This window comes from Eptatretus burgeri, chromosome 13 (assembly GCF_056783735.1).
Source record: "Eptatretus burgeri isolate ZD-2024b chromosome 13, Ebu_testis_v1, whole genome shotgun sequence".
NCBI classification, from domain to species: domain Eukaryota; kingdom Metazoa; phylum Chordata; class Myxini; order Myxiniformes; family Myxinidae; genus Eptatretus; species Eptatretus burgeri.
In genome coordinates this window covers 16,932,626-16,954,608 of record NC_140973.1, presented here as the reverse complement: position 1 = coordinate 16,954,608, position 21,983 = coordinate 16,932,626, and the positions used below count along the sequence as shown (strand labels likewise).

Sequence of the window (21,983 nt, the reverse complement as noted above, 5' to 3'; positions counted from 1 at the left end):
GACCCTGAAAGCGAGGGAGGAGGCCCTCCGCAAACGTCATATCCGCACAGCCGACACCTGGGCAGAACACACCAAACGCCTTCCGCCACTTGCTGTAGGGGACCTAGTCCGCGTACAGAACCAGACAGGATTCCACCCAAAAAAATGGGACAAGACAGGCAGTATCGTGGAGGTATGCCAACACGACCAATACGTGATCAAGATCGACGGCTCGGGCAGAGTCACACTTCGGAACAGGAAATTCCTGCGCAAGTTTAGCCCAGTTCGCAATGACCAGCTGCCACCCCGGTCTATCTATGATGATCTAGCAACCCGCATCACTGTACCTGCACCCGTTGTAACACCGCAACTGCCTGACCTCGACAGCGAACCCGTGACATCTGCGACGCCAACGGGGTCCACGCCGGCACTGACGTCAGTATGCACACCCCGGCGCAAGACGACACCCGTTTCAGACACGCCAGCAGCACCAGGACAAAGCACACCGAGGCGCGCGATCCTTCAGACGCCACCATCGGCCCCTGAAACCCCGAGAGCCCCATCCCCACTGGGGCCCGATGTGACACCACCAGCACCAGCAATAGGTCAACGCCGATCCACCAGAGCGACCAGCGTGCCTGCCTGGCACAAGGACTACTCCATGGAATAGTCACACGATGGGCAATATCAACTTTTGTTCATTCATTAAACTTAATATTTTCTCAGCCTTTATCTATTAACATAATAAAGACTCGGAGGGAGATAGAGAACATTGTACTTTACGGTACTTCTACATATCGACGGTCCCCTGTGCCAGTGCGCATGCGCAGCCTGAGCCGGAGCCAGGGATGTTGTGGGTGTTTCAACCTGTTCAATACTTGTTTGATTATTGTCGTTCCACGCTAATAAAGTGGTCGAACAAATTGAACTCTGTTCTTATTTATAATCAAACAACTTGATGCAGTCGAGTAAAGATCGTCGGTGCTGAGGAGGACACGACTGGGTGAAAACGGACCACGAGAACATCGACAGTGAGTTTGGATTTCTCGGGTACTGTACCCAATCTTCGCCCCCAGGACACTGTACACACTTGTGCATCACCGAAAATAGAACGTTTACTCCAGAATAACTGTTCCTATGGCGCCGGTGGAAGCAGAGTGCCCGATCGAGGGTTGTGACTATTTGGCAACACACGCAGAGGCGGCAGTGGTGGCGGCCATGTTGAGTATACACGCCACTGTGCACGTCGCCGCCCCCAGGGCGGCAAGCCCGAATGCCAAGATGGAGAAACTCAAGCGTCCCTCCATAGCACTGGCCGGAACGGGCGAGGCCTGGTCGTACTTCATAACCCGCTGGGGCGAATACAAAACAGGTACTAAGCTTGTCGGACCCGACATAGTCGCGCAGCTCCTGGAGTGCTGTGAGGAGGAGCTGAGAAAGGACCTCACTCGCGCGGCGGGTCGGAGCCTCGTGGGCAGCGATGAAGAAGACGTCCTCGCCGCCATGAAGGCGCTCGCCATCCGGACGGAGAACACGATGGTAGCTCGAGTGGCCCTGTCTAACATGCGGCAGGGACACGAGGAGCCCGTGCGGTCGTTCCACGCCCGCATCAAGGGGCAGGCGGACACATGCAAGTATGAAATGAAGTGCACCAAGGCGGGGTGCGATCAGGTCAACGACTTCACGGAAGAGATATTGCGCAACGTGGTTGCCCGTGGCATCGCGGACCAAGCAATACAACTTGACCTACTCGGTGAGAAGAACCAGGACATGCCATTAAAGGACATGATAGAGTATATCGAGGCCAAAGAGTCTGGAAAACGCTCGGCATCGCGCCTGCTTGACACTCAGAGCACGGACGCCATCAGTAGTTCGTATTGGCGGGGAAAGCAACAGGACGTCCGCGCCAGAGTAGGAGCCAGGCCGGAAAAACGGAAGGCCAAGCCCGAAGGAGTATGCATCTACTGCGGTGAGGTGGGCCACGGCAAAACGCCTCAATGGCGCGCCAGACGCGCCGAGTGCCCCGGATACGGTAAAAAGTGCCGGAAGTGTGACCGCCAGAATCACCTCGACAAGGCGTGCCTGGGCGTCCGATCGGCAAGACCCCCATCTAAGGAGACCGACGGGATGTACGACGAGCAGACGGCAGCCTTCGTCGAGCTATGCACGGTCACCATGGCCAGCACAGAGGACGAAATACGCACGCTTCCCCTCGCTCACCACCTGTACGATGATATGTGCGATAAGTGGATGAAACGCATATCCGACCCGCAGCCATACGTCAACCTCACTCTCACCAACAAGCGCGAGGATTACAAAGCGCTGGGTTTTAACCTCCTGAAACACACCCGCGCGGTAACCCTACCCGCTATGGCAGACACGGGGTGCCAGAGCTGCCTGATCGGCATTAAAGTCGTCCAACAAATGGGCCTGAGTACCGAGGACCTCATACCTGTATCCATGACCATGAAGGCCGCAAACAACAGAGGAATTCGTATCCTCGGAGCCATGGTAGTCAGATTCGCCGGTAACAGTGACGACGCTCGGAGATTGGAGACGCGCCAAATCGCGTACGTCACTGACTCTTCGGACCGCATATTCCTCTCCCGCGCGGCCTGCATGGACCTGGGAATGATCTTGGACAGATTCCCGACACTCGGAGAGGTGAATCTGACGACCTCGGAATTGTGCAACTGCCCGCGACGCGCGGAGCCGCCGACCAAGCCGACCGCACTCCCCATGCCAGCGACCGAGGCCAACAGAGAGGCACTACAGTCACATTTACTCAGGATGTATGCTCAGAGCACATTCAACACGTGCCCACACCAGCCACTACCGAGAATGACCGGCCCGCCACTACGTCTTATGCTCAGTGAGAACGCGACACCGGTTGCCCACCACACTCCCATCTCCGTGGCCATACATTGGCAAGATGAGGTAAAAGCAGGCCTCGACCAGGACGTTCGGCTCGGCGTGTTGGAGGAAGTACCCGTCGGCACGCCGGTGACATGGTGTCACCGCATGGTAATTTGCGCGAAAAAGAATGGCAAGCCGTGACGCACCGTCGACTTTCAGGCCTTGAACAAGCATGCGTTCCGCGAGACCCACCACACCCAATCCCCGTTCCACCAGGCGAGACGCGTACCTAACGGGAAGCGCAAGACAGTATTCGACGCATGGAACGGTTACCATAGCGTCTGCCTACACGAGGACGACCGCCACAAGATGACCTTCATCACTCCATGGGGGCGCTACCGGTACCTATCTTCCCCACAAGGGTATATGGCATCGGGGGACGGTTACTCACGACGATACGATGAGATCGTCGCGGACATTGGTAACAAGACCAAGTGCGCAGATGACACGCTACTATGGTCAGACACGATTGAGGGGAGCTACTTCCAGGCGGTCCAATGGCTGGATATATGCGGCCGGAATGGAATCATCCTCAACCCAGAGAAGTTTGTCTTCAGCGCACCTACGGTGGACTTCGCGGGCTTCACCATCACCATGACCGACGTGCGACCGTGCAGCCGCTACCTGGAAGCAATCCACGATTTCCCACAACCGCGTAACATCACCGACGTCAGATCGTGGTTTGGGCTTGTCAACCAGGTGGCATACGCCTTTAGTATGGCCGAACGAATGCAGCCATTCCGGAAGCTCCTGAAAAGTGGAGAACGCTTCCAGTGGTCCATGGAGTTAGAGGACATATTCCGCGAGTCGAAAGACGTGATCGTACAAAAAATCGAACACGGTGTCCACATATTTGACAAAACTAAGCCAACATGCATCGCCACGGACTGGTCGAAGGAGGGAATCGGATTCTGGTTGCTTCAAAAGCACTGCCGATGCGTACCAGTTAGACCATTCTGCTGCACTGATGGATGGAAAATAACCCTGGTCGGCAGCAGATTTACACACGCGGCAGAATCCAGATACGCGCCCATAGAGGGCGAGGCTCTCGCAGTCGCGGACGCCTTGGAAAAGGCGCGCTACTTCGTACTGGGCTGCGAGAACCTGATCGTTGCGGTAGACCACAAACCACTGCTGAAACTCCTTTTGGACAGAGCACTTGATGACATACCCAACCCCCGCCTCAGGAACCTCAAGGAGAAGACCCTGCATTATCGCTTCCGCATCATACATATCCCGGGCATAAAGAACAAGGCGGCAGATGCCATGTCGCGCAGGCCGGTCGGCACCACGCGACCTCCACTCATGAACCTTCCAGATGACAATGCCACCATAGCGACCCACCTCCAACCAAGCACGCACACCGACGTCCTGTCTCTCCTACGCCAAACTGAGCCGGAGTATGACGACGACGTCGAGGAGGACAACCTGGCATGGTGCGCCGCGGGCCTCGAATCATTGCGATCAGTAACATGGGATCGCGTCAGGGAAGCCACCAGCAGCGATGGCGATATGCACATATTGGAGGGAATGACAATGAACGGCATCCCCGACTCAAAAATCGAGATGCCAGAGACAATTCGCGACTATCACCAGTACCGCGAGAACATTACATCGACAGATGGAGTGATCCTATACAAGGACCGAGTAGTCATACCACCCTCACTCCGCGGCGATGTGCTGAGCGCCCTACACGCTGCCCACCAGGACGTATCAATGATGACCGCCCATGCAGAATCCTCTGTATTCTGGCCAGGCATGTCGGCCGACATCAGCGCCACTCGGAAAAACTGCGAACACTGCCACCGGATGGCACCATCACAGCCTGGAGCGCCACCAACTCCACCTATCCCGGTCATTTACCCCTTTCAGGCAGTGTGCTCGGACTTCTTTGTACACAGGGGTGCACACTACCTTGTGACGGTGGACAGATACTCGAACTGGCCGATCATCTCAAAGTCGACGGGTGGTGCCGCCGGACTCATAAACCACTTACGTCGTGCCTTCGTGACGTACGGGACACCAGAAGAGCTCGCGTCGGATGGGGGATCGGAGTTCACCTCCACCGAGACCAGGTCATTCCTGCACAGATGGGGCGTACACCACCGCTCGTCATCGCTGGCCTTCCCTCACAGCAACTGTCGCACGGAGATTGGAGTTAAGACAATGAAACGACTTATCACAGACAACACCAGCCCGCAGGGAGAACTTGACACTGACGCTGTGCAGAGAGCGATACTACAATATCGTAACACGCCTGACCCTGACACGAAGATCTTCCCGGCAATGTGTGTCTTCGGCCGCCCGATACGCGATTTCATCCCAATTATCCCCGGGAAGTACAGACCGCACGACACTTGGGATGAGACCCTGAAAGCGAGGGAGGAGGCCCTCCACAAACGTCATATCCGCACAGCCGACACCTGGGCAGAACACACCAAACGCCTTCCGCCACTTGCTGTAGGGGACCTAGTCCGCGTACAGAACCAGACAGGATTCCACCCAAAAAAATGGGACAAGACAGGCAGTATCGTGGAAGTACACCAACACGATCAATACGTGATCAAGATCGACGGCTCGGGCAGAGTCACACTTCGGAACAGGAAATTCCTGCGCAAGTTTAGCCCAGTTCGCAATGACCAGCTGCCACCCCGGTCTATCTATGATGATCTAGCAACCCGCATCACTGTACCTGCACCCGTTGTAACACCGCAACTGCCTGACCTCGACAGCGAACCCGTGACATCTGCGACGCCAACGGGGCCCACGCCGGCACTGACGTCAGTATGCACACCCCGGCGCAAGACGACACCCGTTTCAGACACGCCAGCAGCACCAGGACGAGGCACACCGAGGCGCGCGATCCTTCAGACGCCACCATCGGCCCCTGAAACCCCGAGAGCCCCATCCCCACTGGGGCCCGATGTGACACCACCAGCACCAGCAATAGGTCAACGCCGATCCACCAGAGCGACCAGCGTGCCTGCCTGGCACAAGGACTACTCCATGGAATAGTCACACGATGGGCGATATCAACTTTTGTTCATTCATTAAACTTAATATTTTCTCAGCCTTTATCTATTAACATAATAAAGACTCGGAGGGAGATAGAGAACATTGTACTTTACGGTAATTCCACATATCGACGGTCCCCTGTGCCAGTGCGCATGGGCAGCCTGAGCCGGAGCCAGGGATGTTGTGGGTGTTTCAACCTGCTCAATACTTGTTTGATTATTGTCGTTCCACGCTAATAAAGTGGTCGAACAAATTGAACTCTGTTCTTATTTAGTGAGTTCCAGTGTACTGGTCCCGGTGTCCGCCCCGGTTAGAATAGGTGTACCATATCCCTGTGTGTCGTAAGAGGCGACCAGGGTTGGCGTCAGGAAGGGCATCCGGCCATAAAACATTGCCTCAAGAAAAAGCCAACCCCTGCACAGCAGGGAAAAATGGCTGTAAAAACGGTTCATTTATTATTTGGCTATGCATACTCACCTCCAAGTTGTCTCGCCTGGGTTTGAATCCCGACCCAGCTATAAACTCATCTCGGTGTTTCACAGGTTGCGTTATTCATCAGTGTGTGCCGTCCCTCGGATGGACGTCAAACTGGCATCCCGTCTGCTGCCATTAGTTGGTGGATGTTAAAGATCCCACGGTGTCTTTTGAGAAAAGTAGGCGAGCTATCGCCGGCACCCTGAACAAATTACGACTTCCTGTACTAACCTACAGAGGGCACTGCATCATCTCAAGCACAGCCCACGCCTTCAGCCACGCATCCTTGTGCTGCATCCGGAAAAAAGAAGACGGCTCTAAAGTAATGTGTGCGGGCACTAACTTGGAGTTAGAACAGTTGTGAGAGAGCCAGGGGCGTGCATGGATGCAAATTTGTAGTTGGAGTTGCAGTCGTCGAGAGTCAGCCTGAGAGTGACAGCTGCGGTTGAGTTGAAGAGTGCCACTGCACAGGAGACCACCACCCCCCCCCTTTCCCCACCCCTTTACCCTAGTTGGTGTGTAGTTTGTGCTTTTGTGCTCAACCAGGCTTATTGGAAAGCTGCACACACCTTATGAACTACTCATCGAGCAGACAAGACCGCATCAATACCATTTGTGATCGTTATCTTCCTTTTTGGTGGTCGCGAGACTACCCTTGTTTTCACTTTTTCCGTTTGTTTGTTTGTTTGTAAGTAATGGACAGGTCTGGAGGCCAGAGGAGTCAACCGATTTTGATGAAACTTGACAGGTAGGTTCATACCAGGATCTAGTTCTATGCTTTTGAGCACCGTTGCTATGGACGCCACCGTTGCCTAGCAACGGGACTTTGATTTTTTTTTTTTCATCCTAAAAAAAATTTTTTTTTCGAAAATCAAAAATCGGCTTCCACGCTTTTATGCGTACTATAATCAACCTCTTTGTCAAAAAATTTCAACCCGATCCGTCAAAAACTGACGAGTATGCAATTATATAACGACCACTCATATTGCCTACCGGCTTGTTGGATTCGCTAGAGTACCCTGATTGTCGAGTTTTCCGTGTGTGTGTGTGTGTGTGTGTGTGTGTGTGTGTGTGTGTGTGTGTGTGTGTGTGTGTGTGTGTGTGTGTGTGTGTGTGTGTGTGTGTGTGTGTGCAACGCGAGGCTCCACAGCACAAACCAGCAAACCGATTTCGAAGAAACTTGGCGAACAGGTGCCATATGCGGCGGGAGTATGCGCGTTTGAGTTTCGTTGCTAAGCAACCACCTGTTGCTATACAGCGCCGAAAAACCGCGTTCACTATTTTCAATACTTGTCCTACAGTTTTGAATGTGGAGAAACGAGACTTCGGAATTAAACACTTTGAGATATTTAGAAAATTTTACTCGAGCCGATTTTTGGTTTCGGTTTTATTTTTCAAATGGTAGTCCTTCAAAAATAGGGTGTGTATTTACCGTCATTTTTTTATGAGGAGTGCCAGTTGGCAAAATACGCAATAGGAAAAAATCTTGCCAGGCAGAGGAACAATTGTATGTGAACCAATACATCTTGGCAATGAATCTTCGTCGGTGGATCGGTCGGAATGAAAAGCATCGTATCCAGCGCTTCGATCCGAGCGGGTCTCTCGTCGCCTCCCGGCTTGTCTGTTTGTTTGTATGTAATGGACAGCTCTGGAGGCCAGAGGAGTCAACCGATTTTGATGAAACTTGACAGGTAGGTTCATACCTGGATCTTGTTGTATGATTTTGAGCACCGTTGCTATGGACACCACCGTTGCCTAGCAACGGGACTTTGAAATTTTTGAAAAATCCTAAAAAATATTTTTTTTCGAAATTCAAAAATCGGCTTCCGCGCTTTTATGCGCACTATAATCAAGCTCTTTGTCAAAAATGTTCAGCCCGATCCGTCAAAAACTGTATGACTAGTATGCAATTATGTAGCGACCACCCATGTCGCCTACCGGCTTGTTATTTATTTTTCTCCCACTTTGCCGACAGCATCCTCAGTGACAACTCACTTTTTAACAGGTATCTCATATAGAAAGCTCTTTCTCACTGACTGACTATTAAAGATCGGTGTGGAAGCCAGTAAGGAGCCATCCTGCATGATATCAAGCGAGGAACGATATGTACTCCTTGGGTGTGGAGTGAACGTCCGTCTACGTTTTGCGTACGTAATATGTAGACGGTTCCTTGCGTTGAAACCAACATTCTGCGTGCTCGAATTTTAATCGGATTTTTCGCGCCATTTGGCAGTTGAAACTTTGATGAATTCGAAGTGGAATGCGTCACAGTGACGTCACCGGAAATTGTTTCGTCATCAACTTTTGAAACATAAACGAAGCAAGGAACATTAAGAGCCAAGCAAGTTGTTCATCCGAACATTATTCACGAGAAACGGTCTCATTTAAAATCTGATAGAGGAAATAATTGTTGAATAAACGAACGAATGCAAATTGGAAGCGCCATTTTGAGCCGGTAGCACCCTCGACTCCGCAAATCGTTGTGGAAATTTATAAAATAAACGCGTCCAAACCAACGGTGTAAAGTCGCCCGTACTCGCCTGCTCCAGCCGAAGTGTTTAGTTGCGTGGCGTATATAGAGCCTCACGGCTCTGAAACGCCATTACATCTTGAAGAAGAAGAAGAAGAAGAATACGAGTAAGAAGAAGAAGAAGAAGAAGAACCAAAAGAAGAAGAAGAAGAACCAGAGAAAGGAGAAGAAGAAGAACCAGAAGAAGAAGAAGAAGAAGACGACGAAGACGAAGACGAAGAAGAAGTTCAATGGTTTCAGGCACATTCAGGAAACACTGCTGGAGGTTCGCATTTGTTTCATAATCCTTTTTCAAACATTACATTCATTTTTGCTTTAAAGTGTTATTATTTCAATATGTTTTAATAACTGATTACCGGCGACGAGAGACGGGGTCTTGTCATGTCTCACATTAATTTTTTTGCTCACTATTTATTCTTCACTATTTTCCGCTCAGTCTTTGATGTCTGATGTTTTTACAAATCATACACGGTGTGTGTGTGTGTGTGTGTGTGTGTGTGTGTGTGTGTGTGTGTGTGTGTGTGTGTGTGTGTGTGTGTGTGTGTGTGTGTGTGTGTGTGTGTGTGTGTGTGTGTGTGTGTGTGTGTGTGTGTGTGTTGTACTGTACTGGAATGGGAGATGCTTAGCAGGCAGACACGAAGCGGAGGAACAGTCGAGCCGGGCTGTGTTGCACGAGTGCGAGCCAGGGCGTACTGTGCCCGCGGCTCCCCTTTATTCCGTACTCGGTCCACTCACGAGCCGGCCGACTCCAGCATTACTACGACGCCTCAGGCGGCGTGCACACCTCATATCCCTTGCCGAACCCCACGGCCACTCCTCCACCATCACGCCCATCATGCATCATCATCATGCCCCTCCCCGTGGGCATGGCTACACCACACTCCTCCCTCCTAAAAGTATGATTATTAAATGATCAGTATTATAAGAAGCATAGACAACACGAAGAACCTCGGTATAATAATCATGCAAATAAAATGAAAACAGCGAAGTATAACAGCACATCACATCATATAATGCGTGGAAGCGAGCTACTGGAGAAGCACAGCAGCACGACTCAGCAAACCCGCCCCCAGGCAGACCTGAAACAGATAAACCTTTCGAGGCCGGACCCCCGCTGTCTGGAAACTCCGCGGCGCCACCGCCAGACCCAACCGACCTTGGTGGGGGCGCTGAACAGCACCCTTGGCTGGAAGCAACAAACACTCCCCAACCCTCACGCACCATAATCAGTTAAGATTCCACCGCATGGCCAAAACGGCCTTGAGCGCACCCAGAGAACCACGCACCAGGCGCCAGGCACGTCTGACCTCGCTGAAAGCAGAGGTGGGGGTAACGCCGACCAGCGCACGAGTCCCGGCTCCGAGTCGATCTCCGAGACCCACACGGCAGTTAGACGGTAGTAATTCCATTTAAACCCCACTTCAACCATAAGCTCGTTATAAATCAATAGGAATAACATTCGAACCATTGCGAATTCATTTTTCCGTACAGCGCGCTTTTTTGATAAAATCCCAGTACAAGACAAAGCAATTACCTGCGGCCTGGAGCAACTGGAGGCTAACAAACCTTCTTTATTCGCCCCCATATCACATTGATCATAATCCAACTCCCATTGACTGATCTCCGCCACATCCACTTTTACACGAGAACTGCTGGCATTTATTTCAACAACGTTAAACTGCATCAATAGAGCAAGGAAAAACACATATGCCCTGAACAACAACCCACAACCCACATCACGAGTCCGCTTCTTGGTTGTCGACTTGATGCTGCGACTCGCGACTCCCTTTTACGCCACGGGCCCACCGCCACCTGTTGAAGCTGCCTGAACCACACCGATGCGCATTGCCTCACGAACCTTGCCACAGCGCGGGAACTCATCGCGAACGAAGCGCGGGAACTCATCGCGAGAGCCGATATGGCTCTCGCCGCTCCTGGAGCGCACATCATCGCCGCAGGCAGCAACGAACGGTGGCTCCCGCTGCATCGACGCGGCCCCCACCGCCAGAGCCTCGCCCTCGGTATTCGACGAAGGTCTCGAAGAGAGCACTGGCACATCTGGAGGCACGAACCGGAACCCGTTCCGACCCAAAAGGGTCCGGCTCGCCGAGCCCGGCTCCTGCTCCGGCTCGCCGGCATCATCATGCCCCGGCTGCAGGCTGATCTCCAGGTCACTGGGGTCCTGCTGCGGTGCCCCTTCGCTCCCGGTGCGACCGTGCTGCGGTGCGCGCTCTCGTCCCACACCGCTAGGCGCGCGAGCACCCTGCGGCACTTGAGCCATCGCGCGGACTTGCGCGGTCACCGGTGTCTGCTCGACAGATGAAACAGTCGCGATCGCCGAGTCGAATGTGATGTCGGTCAATGGCTGCTTGCAGACCAGAAATAAAATGATCTCTGAACCGTGCCGGACGCTCCTCTGCCGTGAATCTGCACGGCACAGCCGAATGCGATGCGCGGCCAGCACGAGTGGACCCAATTCGACACCCGATCCGTGCCTCGCTCACTTCCCCCCCCCCCCCCTGCCACTGATCTTGCCATTTCCGGATCAATTGCAAGCAGGTTTCGACGCGGACGGAAAGGATCGCCTCGCACACCGCCATCTATGACCGTAACAATGGGCGATGACCCTCGGCCCACACACCGTAGACGACCTCGAGAGCCCAGACCGCCGTCCGAGTGATTGCATTGCCACGCTCGCCCACGACCCGCGCCGCAGACCGTGCGCATGGCCGTGCGTGCCTGGCCCATTGCGATGACCCCTAGACCATCTGCTGTGTCCCGACCATCGAGACCTCGGACATTCTCCAGAGCTTGCGCGACGTCCAACGCCGCGTTCGAGCCGAAACGCGTATCCTCGACAAAACGAACAAGAAAATGAACCAAATGAACGAACGTTGCCCACTCGACGTGGCCGAAGTCGATTCCGACGAAGGCGGGCACGCGTACGTTTGCCATGCACCGACCCTTTGCCATGTTCGCGCCGGCGAGACCTTTGGCTCCGTATACTGGAACCGCACGGGTCATTTGCCGCCCTTACACACGTCGATTCGAAGATCCTCGTTCGCCAACTGTACTCTACTGAATATGGGAGATGCTTAGCAGGCAGACACGAAGCGGAGGAACAGTCGAGCCGGGCTGTGTTGCACGAGTGCGAGCCAGGGCGTACTGTGCCCGCGGCTCCCCTTTATTCCGTACTCGGTCCACTCACGAGCCGGCCGACTCCAGCATTACTACGACGCCTCAGGCGGCGTGCACACCTCATATCCCTTGCCGAACCCCACGGCCACTCCTCCACCATCACGCCCATCATGCATCATCATCATGCCCCTCCCCGTGGGCATGGCTACACCGTGTGTGTGTGTGTGTGTGTGTGTGTGTGTGTGTGTGTGTGTGTGTGTGTGTGTGTGTGTGTTAGAAAACCGATGTTACATATGGATAATCATAAACGCATGATGAATATATATGACGCACTTCCTGTTGGAATGGCGTGACGTCATTTCCGCTATTAAATGAGGTAAATACGGGATCGACGTCTATTTTTCCTCAGTTTAAAAGTTCGTTTTTTTTTTTTCTTCATGCTTAATCTCCAAACATTTAATATACATAGAACATTCACCTTGAATGTTTGGTTGATGGTATTTAAAATACCACACAGAGGACTTGAAACGAAAAAAAAAGCCTTCTTTTGTCTTTTATTGCCGATCATGAAGTACTTCTTCATTGGTCACTTGGAATTTTTTTTTTTATTAAAAAGCAATGCTATATAGTATATAACCAGAAGTCCTGTGAAGATAAATTACGTAATAATAATCAGTTCTCCAAAATGTTCTGACATATGTTGTGTTGGCTATGACGTCTGGAACCTTCGGTACATGGTAATCCCAGTAGTCTGCAGTAACAATGCATCCTGAGGTAAGCATCGGTGCACCCACAACACACGACCTCCGAACACTCCTTCGGAATCTGAGGGAGGGCGAGTGAGCGTGGCACCAGCTGTTCGTCTTTGTGGGTCCAGCCCATGGATGCGGCACTTGGGGGACACATTGGTGGAGAGGGTGGGATTGGTCAACACTTGCTTGCTGGTGCATACTCATAATGTCGAATCGGATGCTGGAGGTAGAGTTTGTTGAGACCGCCTCATCACAACTGTCTACATGCGGTCCTCCATATACCTTGCAGCTGTGAAAACCTCGGATGATTTGATGACGTCATCGGTGATTTCACCTTTGCCGAGGCCCTTGACCGTCCAACAGGTCATGGTGTTCTTTGAACATTGGCCAAGCAGTCGACTTGCTGCGACCAAAGAATTGAGACGCGCTGTGTCACCCCGTTGAGGAATGAAAGCCAAGTATCTCATCAACATCAAGTGCTTTCGAACATCGTCAACTGGAATGAACTTTGGAGGGGGTCTTGGCAGAGCTAGATTTCATCCACAAATATGAACGTGGCGTTTTTAATAGGTCAGCAATAGCACTGGTACATCAGTGTCGCACACTGACACGACCGTCAAGCCCACATTGGCATGAAGGCAGTGGAGGACAAGACTAGTATCAGGGCCTCCTTGCGATCCGCTTCAAGTGCAGTCACATTAGGCTCCGAGTCTGAAGTCTTCACCGTTGCCAGTTACTGCAAATCCTCCAGAAACAACAATTTTGTTTGTAGCCGGCTGTATTCGATAAGGTGATCGGAGAGAAACAAGGTATGATCTTCCTTGTTTTCTTCCATCGCCATAAAGTTTGCTGGTGGAGGTACTGTGCGACTTTCGACACAACGTCTCATAGGCGCGTGCTTTGATGAAGTCTTTCCATAATCTATCAAATGCTACATCGATCCTATCCAGTGTGACTACTCCTCATTATCATAAATGCCAAGGTGAGCCAATGAAAAAAAGCCAAGAATTCACAAGGTTTCGGAAAAGCGATGATAATAGAAAACCTATACGCCAAGAAAACCTATAGAAAACCACAACACCAAGGTGAACAACGAATAGCCAAGATCTTGTGAAAAAAGCCAAGGAGTGGTCACACTGATCCTATCGTAGGCTTCTCCCATGTTGTATACCATTTTGGGAAATGTTTCTGCATACTCACCAAATGTTGTTTTGTCTGTTGGATTTCCACCAATGTTCGGCCATCAATGACTAAGCAGGTTGTCCCACTTAAAAGCCACAGTTGTCAGAGTAGTGACATCAGTTTGGCTGTCGGTGTGTTTGCTTCCATCGGTTTTTGCTGGTGACAGTGGTACTGCCATCAGTTCGTGCTGTAAGATTTCGTCTTGGTGGACTGTGTGCCCTGCTCTGTAAGCAGTTATTAATCTTTGTAAGATATTTCTGTCCACTTTAATAGAGTTCTGCTTTCCTTTTTGTTTGGTCTACTACGATATGCAACAAGGCAAATGTTGGAGCCTTATTCTTCTGTGGAGGTGCTTTGACGTCTACATGCTCTTTGTCTTCAGTGCTTCACAAAGACGTTTTTTTAACAAAGCTTTCGAGCTGAATTTGGCCCCACTGACATGTAGCAAGCAATGATTCTTGAATGTCAGAGATAGCCAGATCCTTGTTGACAATATTTTCCAGTGTGGATGCGGCAGCTTCTCTGGTGAACACGTTGCGCTGCTACAATGCCTTTACCAGCTTGTCTTTGTGCAGTATCTTTGGCCATCTCTTCTCTGGTACGCTCATTGTATGAGTGGTCAACCTCTTAGTCGCTCATCATCAGCATCGCTTTGGTCCGAGAAGCTATTATTTTCTGTAGATAATGCGATAGTGTCCATATGCTCGGTGCGATGCCTGGTGTTGGCTTAATGGTTAGGGTGGCGGGCTTTGGATCCCAGGGTCCTGAGTTCAAATGCCGCTCAGCTGTTGAATTAATACCAGGTGGGGTTAACTCTACTTGTCATCCTTCCGAGGTCGGCAAAATGAGTGCCAGCATGCTGGTATACTGTGTCGGAGTGGCGACCCGTCCAGGATTGTGCCCAATAGCCAAGGCGACTGCTTCGGCAGCACCAACGCTCTGCACAAAGTATGGTCCCAATCTCCTCCTCCTCCTCAGTGCTGATTGGATTCTGGTGATGCCAACCAACCCCCCGCTCCTCTTTCCTGTTGCATTCCCTCACTCATTGCTATGGTCTGTGTCTACCTGACTGAAGCGACGACAAGACTCCTTGACAACAAACGACTTCTCTCGAACTCCAGACGAGCCTCTGTAGGCAGCCTATTCATCTTGGACAGCTATAATTCACATGATCATATCGGAAGAAGTATGGTAGGATACATCCGGACGCAAATAGATGCAGTCTCAAATTCCATTGCGCTGTGCTTGAGCGAATTGCAGTGAGATGTTGACAATTTTCATACATTACCACCAGAATTCTGTGTTTGGGTCTTCATGTTTTATCCTGTCGCTGAAATTTTTCATGTGTTGGTTAAATTCCTCGCTTGACAACTTTTCTACCAATGTAGCTGTCCTTTCTGGTTCGAGATATCTGAACTAAGTTCTAGGCTCGACTGAACTAAGCTCTGCTATCAGATCAGAATGAATGCCATCTAAATAATCAGAGTCATGGAAGCAACAGCCTCCACAGAACCTGCATTGAGAGTTTGTGGATCTTCATAGCACAAGCTTATCCTTTGCCAGCCATATCTCGCTGAGCAGCATCTCACGTTCTAACCACAACCCGCACAAACTGGACTCTTGTACGTGCCGCCCCATAACTCTCTGAAAGTTCATTGCAGTGTGCAATCCTCCAAGACGAGGAATAAGTAAGTTCTTGTACTTGGAGACCGGCCATTTGAGCTCCATCAGCTTGGGATAAAGTGCCTCATCTACTGTTAATACAATACATTTCTGCTCGAGTGTTTGCACCACATGTAACACTCGCTGCATTAAAGGATTCAGTGTGTCAAGTTCGTGCGCATGGACCTGGATAATTGACTAGTTTCCTGCAGTAGTTTTTTCTCGGTTGGTGGTGCTAATGTTTTCAATGACAGTAGTCCAGTTGCACTCTTGGTTTTGAGACTCCGTAATTGCTAGGTCAGCTACGTGTGCTCTGAGAGCAGTCTCTAAATTTGTCACTGGATCTCTTCAACTTGACCAATCACTGGAGGTGCCATAACACTTGTTCTAATTGCTGAAATGATGTCGTTCACCATGTTGAGAATGTGTAATGTACCTTTCCTTCATGGGCTAATACTAACATTGGCAAGGAGTCCATCTTTGGGTGGAGCCCTTTGCCGTGCAACAATTGATTAATTACTTGATTTTCAAAAAGTTACATATTCCGATGAAACAGTGGTGGTTTTGGTAAGCTATTAGCCAATTGATTAAGAAATTAATTATTTTACCATTATTATTTATTTATTTTAACTTCACAATGAATCAATCAATTATTGTACACCACTCCCTTTCAATTCTGTCCACTTTACTAGAGTTCACCGTTGTAGGTGAAATCCTACAATTTGAAGTGGCTTTTTTGCAGTCAAGTGAAGTCTAAAGCAACATAGGCTCTTGAAGAAGTCCTTTCAGTCAAACTTCTTGGTCTCACTACCTGCCATGATCTTTCCTGGGAAAGCCACATTTCCGAGCTGGCCTCCAAAGCTAGTCACTGGGAATCCTCCATTGTGCAAAGTTTTTCTGCCTTCTACTGTCTCTTCTCCGGCATGCCCCCCCCGCTCTGTCGGAGATATGTTCCCCCGCCTCCCCCCAATATTTCCGCAGGACGCTCAACGTCCACCAGCAATCCACTTCTGGTAAAACTACCAAAATCATGAATCACTGCTCACCTTCACTCTTTCATGCCTCTTTTTCCCCACCTCTGGAACAAACTCCCACACTCTCTTCAATCCCACTCTTCCCTCCAGCTCTTCATATCAGCTGTTCACCACCATCTCTTATCTTCCTCCATCCAAATCCTCTATCTTTTCTACCCCCACGAATCCACCCCAAACCCACCTCCTTCAAATTCCCTGTTTTCCTTCCTGAAAGTCCCTGTAGTATCAATTTTGTTTACCCCTTGTATCTCACCCCATCCCTCACCCTTCCACAGATCTCCTCATGTCTCTGTTCCCAACTGTTTTGTCCTTCCATCTCCCACCCCTCTTGTCTCCTGCTCCCCTTGTCGTACATTCTGTGTGTTGACTCTCATACGAGCCTCGACATTGTATACAAAAATAAATAAATAATAATGTCGCCATGTGCTGCACGACGGCACCGGCGATGTCGCATGCTAGAGGATATGCCATTTATTTTGCATGGGGGTGGTGTACTTTGTACCTGTCGTTATTTTTGTTATTACTTTTGCCATTTGAAGTGGCCTGATTAAAAATGCCACGATAAGGTAGAACGACACTCAAGCTGCTACATATTATACACCTTGCCAAGGTAGAAAAAGGGTTCGGAAGCATGGGAATTCCTCTGGATGTTTTTGCAGTCAAGTGAAGTCTAAAGCAACATCGGCTAAGCGAGTGTGAAAATAATACGGATTCCTCTTACTCGTGATACAACTGAGGGTGCTGAAGCGTCACTCATAATACCTTCTCCCACCACCACGAGAAGCGGTACTACGCGGTACACATTGACGAAGATAATTTGTGTAATCCCACCTTTGGAACTCCTGGTGAAGGGGCAAATGAAGTCGCTACAACCTTTGCTGTATGACCCGTCGTCCCCTTGGCAAGTTTAGTTGGTTGAGATTGCATAATGATAAGTAATGACCAAATACATCGACAAATAAGACATATCGAATATTTTGACACAAGTGGCCACCTCGGACCAAGGTTTTGGTGGCCCGCCGGGTTTCTGGTGGCATTTGGCACCCGGGCCACTGCTTATTTTGAACCCTGTCTTTTGTGAGTTGTGAGTGTGTGGGTGTATCATGATCGTGCACCAAGTGATATTGTTGTTTCCTCATCTTGCCTCATGCTTTGCACCATTCATTGTTTGCCAATTGTATTAAAGTGGTGCACTGTGTGGATATGTCTAGGTATGGGTATGCAGTTAGACTACTCTCTTGGCAAATTTGGCAGGCCAAGCCTAATCGATACATATCATTTTGGGGTCTTTTGTCACTTCCCATCCAGGTAAAACTTGTGGCCTGATTGCAGGTAATGGTGCACTCCTGCTCCCCTTGTGTCATCTTGCCAAGCCGAATTGCTCTGTCATTGTCCAGTAAACGAGTATTGAATGAGCCAGTTTTTATTTATTTATTTTGATATTTATCACCTTGACTGCAAACTAAAGTTCATACTGACTCGTGTGGTTTCGAACCCCTTTATAGAGAGTTGTGACAACCTGTCATTTGACACCATTTTGCTTCTATTGTGTGTGGTGAGTGCTCTGTGACCCTGTTTGTTATGCATTGTGTCTCTATTAACCTATTAACCATGATGGTTTTCTCGATCAAGGACAGGGGTTAGTTTACATGAGATATTTACCCTGCATGCACAAAGCGGTTCAGCATTTGGTTCACTTTGTCTGTCTGTCTGCAGATGTCAATCTCTGATCAAGGAACGACTTGATTTCAATTGAATTTTACATTTTGAACACTGTAGAACACGAATTGGAACACGAACCTGCCATTTAACAATACTTTGGCTCTGAATTCATCCCGATCGCATAGAGTAGTGACATCATTTTTTACGTCTGCCTGCCTACCTGGCAGTCATACAAAATTAAAAATAATTCCCAACAGGAAACTTCCTGTTTTTAAGGACGTCATAAAGGACACATACAACAGGCATGAATAACTAATGTAACATGTTCGACCAGGTGATGTCATAGACACTGCGTCAACGACGGTAAAATGGTGGTAAATTCCAGAATTAATTTATTTTTATAATTTTTTTACAATCTTTCTTTAATTTATATTGAATTATATACTTAAATTCGAGAACACAAATGGCCTTCTTGTCACTTCCAACAGCTTGGACATGGTAAATTGGGTGGTGTATCAGACTACTTCAATAGTGCTAAACTTCTTGATTTTTTTTAAAACGATCTTGAAAATCATTATTTTATTTCAATTGAAAGATATAAATATACTTGAACACTGCATGGGCTAACGTGTTTGTTATATTAACTCTCTGGTTAAATATATTAGGATAACAAAGGCTCTTCAACAAAGGACAGTGATCCCCAGCATTTATGGTATGACTGTACATTCTGGCCTTGTGGGTGAGGATGTACGTAATTATGTGTGACATATATTTGACATTTATTTTTGAAGTAATTGTATCCCATGTGTTGTTTTTTGGAGGTTTCTTTCAACTTCATCCGTCATTCTGACTTCAATGCATTTGAACATTTATTTTATGTCCATTAATGATTTGCATGAAGCATTAATGTACTTTTCTTTACATTTTTAGGTGTCAGAATGATGCCATTGCACAAGTAAAACATATGGAGAGAAAGATCTTCTGAAAGACGGATTGAGATCTTCCCAGACAGGAAGAAGCAGCCTTACAGGAACAAAGAAAGAGCATTGCGATAACATGGCTGGTGCGGCCGGGGCACGCAGCGATTGTGAGCGCTTGCTTGATCGCTTCTGCCAAAGCCAGAGTGTTCGCTTCGAGGATTTCTCAGCTGCCTGGAGGGACATGAATTTCTCTCTCATATTTTAGTGAGTTTTTTGTTTTTTTAACACAAGATGCCATGGAAGACAGAGTGAGAGTAATGGGCACTTGATCAATTGATTGACTTGTATCTGACCCTTGATTGACTTGGCCTTTAAATATTGCATTCTATGAGGTATGGTGTCATCTCTAATATGATGTCAAAAAATCTGGCACATTTTCAGGCTGAAAAACTTTTGTATTCCATCTTATTTTAATCAGATTTATTTCTAATATCTTGATTTTCCACACACACACACACACACACACACACACACACACACACACACACACACACACACACACACACACACACACACACACACACACACACACACACACACACACACACACACACACACACACACACACACACACACACACACACACACACACACACACACACACACACACACACACACACACACACACACACACACAAACATACACAAACACACACAGTGCTTTAGCAATTTTTACTTCATTTCATGTGAATGTAACGGAATGATAGGAAACAAGTTTGATTCATGCAGAAATGTCACATCTATTGAACTACAGCATAATATTTAAAATATTATTTTTAGTTATCATCTATACTAAATAATCTGACAATGGTTATGGTAATGATAATAAATAAAAATGGTAAAAAATAGTTTAATGCTTTAAACATGTTTATGATGCAAAATTATTATCCACATTCTTTAAAATAAAATAAAAAACCAGGTGATATTGCAATCGGCTCCGTCTCTGTCTGTCTGCCCCACTTTCTCCTCATAATTGGTTGTACAGAGATTCACCAAATTTGGTAGTTATAATTACCACTTGGCAAGAATGTGGGAGAGCGGTATCATTTTGGTCCTGCCCCCCTGGGACCCCGGGGCAGAGTCAGTAGATAAAATACCAAAAAATGCAATTACGTTCATATTTATAAATTAAACTTTGAATTTACAATCAACATTGGGGAACACATGAAATATGTAATTATTTTATTTTGGATTTGACCCTTAGTTCATGCCCCAGGGAGTGGGGACTTGGGGTCACAGGGGTCAAAACAAGATGTTTTTTTTGAACTCAAAATTTGATATTGGGTCATTTTTGGTGCAATTTCTTGCCATCGTTCTACTATGCGTTAGGTGTGAAGCGTGGGAATTTGCGATGGCACACCATCGACTTTACTCTTGTATTTTTTTTTTTTTCTGACACAAAATTATAGCGCATGACTTGAATAAAAATCAATCAGTTTAATTAACCGATTGTATTAATCAGATGGTTTTTACCACCATATAAAGTTAAGTGGAACTGTTTTAATAAACCTTTCAACAAAGATTTTTTTAAAAGGTGTGTTTGACTTTAAGAAGATATTTAAATTAGTTATGACAGCTGTTTTTATTTTCTCTTTCTTTTCCAAAGCATGTAGAAGTATAGACATGTCAGTGATGAGCACTCAAACAATTATACCAGTCACTGTTGAATATGTGACGCAAGTGAATGTTGGTCAGGAGGTGATACATTGCTGGCCTGCTGCTGATGCAATATGGGGGAATTTTGTGCTCAATAGTCGATCTGCACACATACTTATTTCCTTGATACACCTGCATGTATTTGTATTTAGTGGGCGAGCTGAAGACCGTGAGCAGAAGGTGTTCACTGAGGAGCTTCTACACGTGGCTTCCCGGTTCTTAATGCCATCGTACAATTTCCAGGTGCGAGTCGGAGCACTGTACCTACTGTATGGCATATACAGTACACAGTTATGCAACCCTCCCAGAAAGGTGGGTCTGCCTTTCTTCAATAAATACCTTTTATAACACTTTCATTTCCAAAGCAAATTGTCAAAACCCTTTGCAAAGAAGCAAGAGGGATGAAAAATATAATTTTTTTTAAAGCAACCATAAAAAATATGATTTGAAAATATTTTAAAAGCATAATTTATATGGCTGTGTGGATTTTAAAAGGCAGCACATTCCTGAGTTGAACATATCTGAAGATGAGCGCTTGATTGATAAAAGTCTTGTGCGAGACACCACTACTGGGGGATTACCATTGTTAGACCATCACTTCCCCCACCCCCCCAAACCCTGCACCCTCCCAGCTTCCCCTCCCCATCACCTTCTGCCCCCCCATCCTCCCAGCTTTGCCCCAGCCCCCGCACCCTTCCAGCTCCTCTTTCCCCTTTCCACATGTCTGCACCCTGCCAGCAGCTCCTCCTCCCCTTTCTCTGACTGTGTGGACGTCAAACATCTGAGACCTCTACCGCTCCATGCCAACCTGACAGATCCTTCAATCCAAGCCACTGCCGATCACTGGACATCATCTGTTTAATAGAATCCTTCCTCCCACAGGATCATCTGTTTAACAGAGTTCTTCCTCCCGGACTCCTAAGTGTCTCGTCCTGACTATTGTCTCCTCCAGTATGACCGACCTGAAACCCGTCCTGGTGGCAAAGTAGCACTGTACATCATG

The 21,983-nt window shown here is 48.5% G+C and overlaps 1 protein-coding gene across 5 annotated transcripts in view; it reads left to right on the top strand.

The window, feature by feature from the left end:
* The first annotated feature begins 8,828 nt into the window (after positions 1-8,828).
* SNAPC1 (small nuclear RNA activating complex polypeptide 1) overlaps positions 8,829-21,983 on the top strand; it is a 39,477-nt gene continuing 26,322 nt past the window's right edge. The window contains exons 1-3 of one of the 5 annotated variants that reach the window (XM_085851346.1): positions 8,829-9,179; positions 19,275-19,528; positions 21,133-21,223. In XM_085851346.1, coding sequence (XP_085707472.1) covers positions 19,401-19,528; positions 21,133-21,223 — 219 coding nt within the window. In that variant the 5' untranslated portion in view covers positions 8,829-9,179; positions 19,275-19,400. Of the gene's footprint in view, positions 9,180-12,325; positions 12,429-17,313; positions 17,469-18,213; positions 18,238-19,274; positions 19,529-21,132; positions 21,293-21,983 lie in introns of those variants that run through there. The other 4 variants (XM_085851342.1, XM_085851343.1, XM_085851344.1 and 1 more) reach the window with 4 other exon arrangements.